General features: G+C 42.8%; 1 protein-coding gene across 1 annotated transcript in view; it reads left to right on the forward strand.

Annotated features, from left to right (window-relative positions):
• Lars2 (leucyl-tRNA synthetase 2, mitochondrial) overlaps window positions 1–10,966 on the forward strand; it is a 99,945-nt gene that overhangs the window by 25,711 nt on the left and 63,268 nt on the right. Inside the window, exons 4-5 of the mRNA XM_021206583.2 lie at window positions 4,723–4,814; window positions 6,798–6,858. Coding sequence (XP_021062242.1) covers window positions 4,723–4,814; window positions 6,798–6,858 — 153 coding nt within the window. The remainder of the gene's footprint in view (window positions 1–4,722; window positions 4,815–6,797; window positions 6,859–10,966) is intronic.

Raw genomic sequence — 10,966 nt, forward strand, 5'->3', positions numbered from 1 at the left:
AACTAACCAGTACCCCCTGAGTTTGTGTCTCTAGCTGCATATGTAGCAGAAGATGGCCTAATCGGCCATCACTGAGAATAGAGGCAGAGGTGGGGGGGAGGAGTATAGGAAACTTTCGGGATAGCATTTGAAATGTAAATAAAGAAAATAATAAAAAAAAGAAAAAAGAAAGAAAAAAAAAAAAAGGAAAACAGAGAAAAAAAATAAGACGGACCTTCCTTCCATAGGACTTAAGACAGTTTGTTAATTTTTGCCAAGAATCTGAATTATTAAGGAAGCTTAAGATTTTTCTAACTTTATCTTCATAGTAGCATAAAGTTACTTGGGTAACATGTGACCTAAGAGCATCTTCTCATGTTAATTCCATCTGAAAATTAAAATAGAAATGAATAAGTTTGTTAACATAAATCTAGACTTTGTGTGTGTTGTGTGTGCATATGTGTGTGACAGTGTTTCGCTGTGTTGACTTTATTTAAAAATCATGACAGCACCTAATAGAATGTTAATGGGCAGAAACATTGGATTGGTGCCATTGGTGGTTTTGACAAAGATACCAAGTGATGATTAAGTTGCCCTTTCTGCAGAACAGTTACACAACAGCTGCTGTGTTCTTCCCAGGAAGCAACCTGGGAGAATTCAGTGCAGCATGAGCAAAATTCAAGTGTAGGCCTGGTAGTATGGAAGAACTCCTGAATAACCCACAGAACAGGGCTTTTTAGTTCCTGGGGGACAAGGGGAGCCAACACAGGAGGATTGTGTCATCTTCGGATAAAAACCATATTCCAGAGCAGGCTGTTTGCCAAGGGTGCTTTTTAAATGAGGCTTCCTGGCTCCTGGGGACTGAAACCCAGTTTAGACCAACTTCAGCTAAAAAGGAATTTGTTTTTTGTTGTTATTGTTTGTTTATTTTTAACAGATCCTGGTAAATGTTGCAAGAGCCCAGGCACCCTGGGTACTTAGACCAGATTCTTGAGGTTCATCTGAGCATGGCCCTGATTCAGCTGCTATTCTGCTTTTTCAGATGTCACTGTGAAGTTGATCCACCACTGAGAATCCTTGTTGGTCCCCATCACTACAGTAGCCAGCCTAGCTTCAGACTAGCCCAGGGAAGGCTCCAAACCCATGTGTCCTTCTTCTCTATCAGGGAAGGATTTTGAAACTGTCCATCCATACCAAGGCTGCATGAAGCTTAAGAGGAAGCAGTTTCTGAGGGGGCAGATGCTTTTAGGAAGGATGGAACACTATATAGGTCAGTCATATTTCATGGGAGGAATGAGACCTCATGTCCCAACTGGGTTGGGGTATGTCTAGTCATGTTCCCAAAGCTGCACGGAATAGGTTCACTCAGAAAATGTTAGAGTGCTGTTTTTAGAAATTTGTATTCATCATACTTAGGCAGGAGTGAGTGAGCTCATAGTAGGTGGTAAGGGCAAAGGACCCATGGTGAAAATTACAAACTTCCCATATATGCTGTGGCAGGGTGTGTTAAGGTCAAAAGGAAATATAAGGGTTAAAAAATTAAACCAAGAGCACTAAAAACAGAGACAATTATACTTGCATCTGGATATGAGCCATCCAGGTGGACCATAAGAGACAATTAGTCTCCAAGAAACAAGGCCACAGATAACAGGTTGGCTGGCTAGCTTTCATAAGACCTTTCCCCTTTGGGAGATACATGCTAGGTACTGTTGCTTATTACATATTCTTGCTTTTAATGCATTGCTTCTAATGCAGCTAATTGTAATAGCCTGAGATGTAGTAAGGAGGGGTTATAACAAGCCAGCCCAATTTCAGGAAAGAGACCCCAAACTATAATGAAGACAAGGCAATAATCAAGGACACTGCAAGTGCTTCTTGGTAGCTGTGAGAATGAAGAGAGCTCCATATAATGACCAGCACTTGGGACACCTGGAAGGTCAGAGATAGCAACACCAGCTGGTGACTGACCAGTGGCCAGCCAGTCAAGACGAAGACGAGCACAGTCATGGAGTGAAGTTAACAGTTAGCAAGACACCCGAAAAATGGGAAGGAAGTGACCCTGGCCAAAGTAACTGGCAGCTTAGCAGACAGTCATGGTCAGTAAGCCCAAATAGGAGGTGGACAGAGGGGCCCTCAACTACCCTTAACTGGGAGCAATGCATGGATATCAGATGATTGTCTTATTGGTTGGCCCAGGGGAACATGCTGTGAGTATGTGGGCCTTCCTCTGGTTTTGCGCATGATAACCCAGAGTTAACCATTCTCAATAGAGATTTCCTCAGTGTTTTTGTCCAGTTTCTGCCATTGCCTTATAAGAACCTGGGCAAAGAAAATGGTTCTTCGGTCTTGGAAACTCCAGTCTCTCTCTTGAGAGTTTCTTCTCACTTTTTCTTAAGTTCTTGATTGTTCTATGATAATTCTTAATAAAGCCTGCTCCCATCTTACATACTCCCACGAGAATCTATGTCATTAATCTTCATTGGTGTGAGACAACAAACTCAGCACCTCTGTCCCAGGTTGATTTTTTTTTTTTGTGAACTTGAACATCCAGCATCTTACGTCCTTAGGTCATGCACGACTGTGTTGTGAAAGGTCCCATAACTCTCAGAAACTCTGTATCTGTACTTTTGTATTTAGTACAGGTGCCTGTGATGTAATGTTAAATGAAAAAGGCAGGTCATAAAATATTTATGTATGACTAGTTCTATTCCCATAAAAACCACATGTTCCTATATGTGTTTGGATGAGTACTTTGCCTGCATGTATGTCTGTGCACCGTGTGCATACAGTGCCCACAGAGGCCAGAGGAGGGTATCAGATGCCCTGGGATTGGAGTTACACAGTTGTTAACTGTCCCGTGAGTTTTGGGAATCAAATCTGGGTCGTTTGGAAGAGCAGCCAGTGCTCTTAACCACTGAGTCATCTTTCCAATTCCAACTATATTGTGTTTTTAATTTGAACAACATCAAATGAAGAAAAAAAGAAATCTGTTTCTGGTTGACTCCAGAAGAGCTAGGAATATGGGAACTTGTAGAGGGCAAAAAGCTCCCTATGCACACAGATAAGCTCTGGAGAAGCCAGGAAAGTTTAACACAAAGCCATCCTTCAAAGAAAGGAATGTGGAGAATGGATGTAGTTTACAACCTGGTTATCCTTTGTTATCTACTGAGCCAAGCCCACATGCCCTAGTATTTATGCGTTTCTTATTCCAGATCTTTTCCCCCCTGAATCTTGAGCATTGCTTTAGGTCATAAAATCTACCCATATGCAAGATGTCACTTGTCCTTACAACAGTCTAAGTGACTTCCATGTTATCTTATGTCCAGACCAATCCTGATACCTCAGTCATTCTCCCTAGACCTTAAATCTTGGGCAGTATCTCTGAGTCAACAGAACTCACCCTTGTGAAAGAAGCCAGATGTACTTTGTAAAGAATTTCAATGTAAACATGTCTTAAGTTCTGCTGTGTGGATGGGACTGAATTAATTGTTATCCGAAAGCTTTCTTTTTTTCTTCAGAATTCTGCTGTGCTTAAATATAGCTGAAATCAAGCAACTGGTGTCAGACTCTCAAAGTTTGGCCCAGCACCAGGTACTGAGGTTGGACTGAATCAAATTTCATTCTTTCCTTACCTAGATTGTTTCCCTGCCTACAGGGACAGCCTGAATCATCCACCTGCACCCCAACCCCTACCATAGGAACTGACCCATTAGCCAGTTCTTACCTAGTCTTAATTAAACTTAAATGTGGCTGGTGGCTGCCACATCAGAGAGCAGAATTCTATAACTGGAAAGTTCTGACATGAGATGGATATTTTGAAACCCTTGACATTTTATTTTTCTGAGACAAAGTCTCTCTGGCTCTTGGTGTTATTGTTAGACATGATCTCGCTATACAGACCAGACTCACCTGGAACTCATGGAGATATGCCTGCCTCTGCTTCTAGAGTGCTGGGATTGAAGGCAAACCTGGCAAGGCAGGGTCTCTTAACCCTAGATCTCCAGCCAGCTTATTCTCAGGGGTTTCTGTTACTACCTTTAGAGGTTGTGGTTGGAGGTGGGCTGCTATGCCCACTGGCATTTATGTGGGATCCAAACTCCCATTCTCTTGCTTCAGAGGAAAGCACTTTAATCACTGAGCCATCTCATCTACTAAGCCCCGTTTGGGTATTTCAATGAGCTATAGTTTGAAATAGTCTGAGCCACTCTGGAGTGCCTTTTCCTGAGCCAGTGACACATTTTAATCAGAGGGCAGTGTTCTAGCCTTCCTTTCGGCCAACTTTTTTTCATATCTGAATTTTATAAGGCTTCATATGAAGCTTTCTGGATATCACCCAACCCTTTACTCCCACCTCACTGTCCAGTCATGAAGATGGTCTCAGGCATTAAGGGATGATTGATAGACGTTCTGCATCTGTACTTGCAACATGTTCTTTGAAGAGTTTGTAGGGCAGAGAGTTGCTCTATCATTTTCTTTGAAAATTTCCTTCAGAGAAGACTCCTGAATCCCTGTTAACAGGGTTCTATTGAAAACGAAAGATGGTGATAGGCAAAGGAAGGAGGAATCATGACAGATGTCCATCCAGGAACTTAGGTACCATGTGATGAGGGAAGCCTGTGAGAGTCAGGCAAAGAGGGAGGAAGGGAGCAAGAGAAAAGCTGTTCCTTCCCAGTAAGACACAGTTCTTTCTTAAATCCATCTTTATTTTTTCTCTTTAATTTTCACTTTGTTCTGTTATACCAGGTTATCAACCCCATGGGGTGGGATGCATTTGGATTGCCTGCTGAAAATGCTGCCATAGAGAGGAATTTGCACCCGGAAAGCTGGACCCAAAGGTAAGTATTTAAGACATACTCAAATACTCATACAGAGAGAAACCTTTTAAGAACCTGTTTAAGCCTATGCACAAGAGAGAACTGAAAGCAAAAAAGAATACAAAACAAACCACCACAATGCTGGCAAATTCCCAGGATGTGCATAAGTGGGATTCTGTGCACTGGGGTTATCCAGCTGGTTAGTCAGTTATGCGGAAGGGATCAAACTCAACTCGGGCTGTCAGGCTAGGTGGCAAATACCTTTACCATTGAGCCACTGCAGCTCCTGGCACTTGCCTCTTAATGCTCTGTAAGCCTTAGAAAGACCAGAGCAGGCTGTGTGCTTGCTCACTCTGATGCTTGTTATTTACAAACTATTCTTTCCTGGAGCATTTATCTTTATGAAGGAAACAAGGAGGAAAGAATTGCACTTGTTCAGTTTCAACAGTACTTCTTGGCTGCTGGACCTGAACTGAGCCATAGCCAAACACTACATTCTGATTTTCTCTGAAGATTAAATTTTTGTTTTCATCATTTATGAGCAAGGAGCATTAGTAAGATAAACAGCTACCTGAGGCTGGGTGTGGCTTTCTCTTACTGCCCCATGGCCCAGACTTCCTAGCCTTCTCCCTACTAGTCAGGTACTGAACACCGAACATCAGAATCTTCTGGACCCTCTAATCATTTCACTCTTCAGATGCAGGACAGTTCCAGGCCTGTCTTTGGAACCTCCACTGCCTCCTCCTCTCCTCTTATCTCCTCCCCCCTCTCCCCTATCCTCCCCCTTCCCCTCCCTTTCTCCTCCCCTCTTCTCTTTCCTCCTTTCTCTTCCCATCCCCTTACTCCCCTGTGTGTGTGTGTGTGTGTGTGTGTGTGTGTGTGTGTGTGTGTGTGTGTGTGTAAAGTGCATTTACATGAATGTGCCCAGCTGAGCATGTGTACTAGGAATCCAAAGCAGGGTGCCAAGTATCTTCCTGTATCACCCTACTGTCCGGAAGTAGGGTCTCTCACTGAGATGGAAGCTCACCATTTCAGCTAGTCTGGCTGGTCAGTGAGCGCTCAGGACCTTGGCTGTGTCCAGCCTAGTGCAAGGGTTATGGCATGCAAGCCATGCTGGCTTTCCAGGGATGCCGGAGGTTTATATTCAGGTTCTTGTGCTTGTGACCCCACCCTTCCACTCACCCCAGCCTCCATCTCCCCAGCCCCATTTCTACCTTTTCTTGTACTCACTGTACTCTCTATCCATCATACAATTAATTCTAGATTAATGGAAGTGATCAAAAAGAGGAAATGACAGCTCTAATAAACTAGGTCAAACAAGGCATAAGCTGATTCCAGCAACAAGAATTACAAATTGATTAGCACACTTCTCATCTAATTTGAGAGCAGTTTTAGGTTCTGAAAGATGGAACACTGTGTTATTTCTTTTGAATTTCCCCAGTTTATACATTAAGTGGTGTGTGTGTGAGAGAGAGAGAGACAGAGAGAGAGACAGAGACAGAGATGGAGAGACAGAGACAGAGAGAGACATTTGCACACACAGATCTGGGGATTACACACACCAGGCAAGAGCTTCTTCCATTGAGCACTGAGCTGCAAACTACCCAACACATAAGGGTTTGTTTGTGTTTTTGTTTTTTTTCAATTACTTTAAAACTTGCTGGCTTGACTTAACTGTGTAGAACACAGACATAAGGAAAGGCCAGGATCACACATTCGAGAGGTTGCTTGTTAGAGTGGCCACGGGAAGGAGCTGCCTCCAGGGCTGTGACCAAAGTGGCATCAAGTAGATGAGCAAGTCCAGCTTATGGGTGTCTGCTACCATACTGATATTTTACTAATTCTTAGGGATTTATTTTTTTAATTCCTTGCCAGGACAAAGCAACAGTTAAACTTCCTTGACTGAGCTAGACTTTTTAAGTTTTCTAAAACGTTCTTCAAATGTAGTTCATCTGTGGTCCTGATCCCCTCTCAGAGTCAAACTTGCTTCCTTTTGTTTCACAGCAATATTAAACACATGAGGAAGCAGCTCGACCGTCTCGGCCTGTGCTTCAGCTGGGACAGGGTGAGTCAGCTTTTCTTCCTGGGGCTCTGTTCAGGGAAGGGCCTGATTGAGTGAGACCCTTCCTCCAGTTTTTGTTGGGAGAAGGAAAAGGAAGGGACAGACCTCTGGAGAGAAGGCTTAGTACTCCACAAACTCAAAAGAATCCATAGTGGCTGTTTTGCCTGTATACAAATAATTTTCTGGGGGATTAAGCTAAGAGAGCTAACTTCTTATTTGACTATGTGTGGCAAAGACTTTGCACGAGGATTCCTGGTACACAGCAACAGTTAAAAAGGATTATTGAAATAAACACAAAAGTGATTACATATTAACCTACTGGTCCTTTAGGTGATGAACTGGCCATTTATTTATATTTTGTTCTGAATTCAGAATTGGTATGTACAAGTCCACGGTGATTCTGGCACATACAGTCTTTGGTGTGTAGATCTTTCAAGAAGTCACACACCAAAGCCAGTGGGAAATCCCAGACTCAGCATTACAGATGAGTACCTGGGGGTTACACCAACTGCGAAAGGAGATCTTCAGAGGCCCAGCCCAGGCCTTGGAGGAGCAGGCTGCTGAGTAAGGGAGACTACTGTTTGCCCTTCAGTAAAAGGCCTCTTCCATGCCATGATCCCTCTCAGTACCCGCTCACTCAGCAGACTGGGTGGGGGTTTTGCTGAAGCACTGGGATAAATGCAAAGTCCCTTCCTTCCCCTAACTTCTGAAATGAAGTGAGTGCAGTGGGAAAAGACAAAGGCAGTTAAAAAGGCCTTGACTTTTTGGTTTTGGTTTTCCTGCTCCAGATCATGGTGCCTTGAGCAACTAGTGGGGATTTGTTTGTAGAGAGTAAAATGCAAGGCTGTCACAGAGAGCCAGCCCCTCATGGGTGGCATAATTGGTTTTCTTGTGTGTGTGTGTGTGTGTGTGTGTGTATAAAACCCAGGGCTCCAGCTCTAGCCTGTATTTATGTTCTAATTAGAATTTATTTTTAAAAAGGTGTATGGGTGTTTTACATATGCGTATGTCTGGGTGTTTTACATATGCGTATGTCTGCACTATACACTTGCCTGTTGACTATGAAGACCAGAAGAAGGTGTTAGATGTCTTGAAATTAGAATCAGAAATGGCTGTGGGTACAGGAAATCAAATATCTGGAAGAGCAGAAACTTCTCTTAACTGCTGCGTCATTACTCTAGCACCTTAAATTCAACTTTTAAAAACAGTTGTGGGAGGCTCTTGCAAAGAGTCAGGGTTAGGTTTCTAGCATCCACATGACAGCTCACAACCAGGGGGATTTGATCCTTTCTGAAGGCACAGCACTCACATGGTTTGCTTACATACAAGCACACAGAGCACTTAATACATATAAGATAAAATAAAAAGTTAAAACCATAGTTACATGTATCCTTTTTTCATGATTTCTTGCCTTTGACATTTTGTTTTCTATTTTCTCTAGGCATTTGAAAATCTCAGTTTTAGATTGTATTCTGCTAAAACAAAAAAAATTTGCTTGCTTTTAGCAACACATGCTAGGTATAACCACTAAAAATATAAAATAGCTTTTTTTTACATTTTCCACTTTTGCAATAGCTCCATTTTCAGGAATTTTAGTTTTTGTAATCAAGGGCACAATGAAACCATTGTTTCTGCTCCATGGGTAGAAAGAAAGGTTTATTGGGGGTCAAGTGCCATCTATACCTTACAGCCTGATAAGGTCCAGTTGCCACTGAGTACTTTGTAGCATCCCCTTTGTCAGCACAAATATTTTTTGTTTCTATTTCTCTTGCTTTTTCATCATGGCATAATTTCATGGGTAAAGAATTCAGGGGTTGGAGCAGTGACTCAGCAGGTAAAAATGCTTGTCATACAATCATAAGGTCTAGAGTTTGAATCCCAGCACATATATAACTCATATAACATGTGTCACGTACACACACACCAGTAATCCCAGGTTAGAGTGTCGTGGAGACAGGATAATTTTGGCTTGCTAGGTTCTAACCGAGCTGGCAGGATGTGAGTTCCAGGTCAAAGACAGGCCCTGCCAGAAAAAGGAAAAGGCAGAAAGAGATAAGATACTCAGTGTTCTCTTCCAGCCTCATATGAATGTACAAGTGTATGTTCCTGCACATATATATGTATACATATATGGGAGGAGGGAGAAGAGGGAGGGTAGAGATGGTAGGAGGAAAGGAGAGAGGAGAGAGGAGAGAGGAGAGAGGAGAGAGAGAGAGAGAGAGAGAGAGAGAGAGAGAGAGAGAGAGAGAGAGAGAGAAGAGATGCTTTGGAATAAGCAGTTGACACATTTCATATTTCCATGGCTGGGTTGGGATTTCTTCATGCCATGAGCTTATTTGTTTCAGCCTTTCCTTCCCTACTATTAAATGGTGATTACAATTTGGGAATAATGTCATCTTCATCCCAAACACACAGGCCCTGCACCCTTCCTGCCTGAGTTCATTTTCAGACACCATGGCTAAGCTTACAGAATGGAAAGTCATTATGACTTCAAGGCCCTGGCTCCTGATTCACGCATATGACTAAACACCAAATAAGAAGGGTTAAACCCTAGAAATGACAAGGCCTGCAGGGTAGCAGATATATTTTTAAATGAGGGTTTTTTTCCTTTTAATTTTGGAAGCATCAAAAACATCTTTAAAAGTACTTTGAGTCAGGTAAGTGCCTGACAACCGGGTTAGGGAGAAGCTCCCATTGTGAGAGCTCAGAGCCCGTTGCCTTGACAACATGTGGCAGCACTGCAAGTGTTTGACTAAGCCAGTCTCCTTTCAGGTCCTTACAAGTGAAATCATTTGTCTGCCCAATCTCTAGTTCTGGGTTTCTGGTGTCCCCTTAGAAGAATGAGTGCCTCCTGTAGGTGTGCCCTGTAGTCCAAACTCACCTTTGAGGGGGCAAGGTTGAACCTTTGAAGTGAATTTGCTGTGTATCTTTTGAGACTAGCATGTTTCAGTCATCTTGAAGTTCTGACCATGTCTCAGCACATATGCATGGCCAACTAGGCCAGGGTTTGCCAGCCACTTCTCTTCTTCCACTGGAACCCTAACCAAAACAAACCAAGCAAACAACTCCATATTTCTAGGTTAAGAGCTGGGAAAATGTTGAATCACTAAAATGCTTGCTGTACAAGCACAAACACCTGAATTTGGATACCCAGCACCTACATTAAAGTCTGGGCTAGGACTGGGGTGTGGGGGCAGGAGGATGCCTGAAACCAGCCTAGCCAAATTGGTAAGCTCCAGGTTAGTGAGGGACCTTGCCTCAAACAAAATGGAGAGTGTTGCAGATGTCCATTGTCTACCTCTGGTCTCGACATGCACATATGTGAACACAGATATGAACATGTACAGACCCCCACCCTACACACACACACACACACACACACACACACACACACACACACACAAGCACACATACCTACTGCTGGGCTATTGGATATTTTTTAATGACTTTTTCTAAGTTTATATTTCATTTCTTGGTCTTTGTCTCAGGTGAAATTGTTTACACTGTGGCAAGTTTCTCCAACTCATTGCTTAGTGGAAGTGCAGATAGCTCTGTGGCTGCCAGTTTTAGGCTGGTAAAGAAGGCATTTGCTTCCAACTCCTGGCCCTCACTCGGCCTAAAAAAAAAATGCTTTCACATTCTCAGGAAACCTAGAGAACCAGCCTTGTGAAAATATCTGTTGGAAGATTCTGCCCTGCTGAGCTGGAAGTTTGAGGGTGTTTCAGATCATATAAATTGTATCAGCGTTCCTTCTAGAAAGATGGAGTGCTGGTCTCTGCCCACCTAGACTGACAACAAATTGCAACTCAAACTAATTAATCTCCTCTGTCACTTTATGGAGGGTGTTCTGTCCCTAAATGTCAAGTTAGCAAAGCTGTGTTTTGTTATAATGCCTTGATAAAGTTCTTGTCAGTTGACAAAGAATAATTACCAAGAAATTTACCAAATTGTTGCTTTTTGTGTGCATATGTGCAGCTCCTAGGATCTTGAATACCATGGGTTGTAGAAATTGTCAGGCTACAGTTACATGATAAAAGTCAAATACAGTCTCTCTCTCTCTCTCTCTCTCTCTCTCTCTCTCTCTCTCTCTCTCTCTCTTTCTCTCTCCCTC

This window comes from Mus pahari, chromosome 10 (assembly GCF_900095145.1).
Source record: "Mus pahari chromosome 10, PAHARI_EIJ_v1.1, whole genome shotgun sequence".
In the NCBI taxonomy this organism is placed as follows: Eukaryota; Metazoa; Chordata; class Mammalia; order Rodentia; family Muridae; genus Mus; species Mus pahari.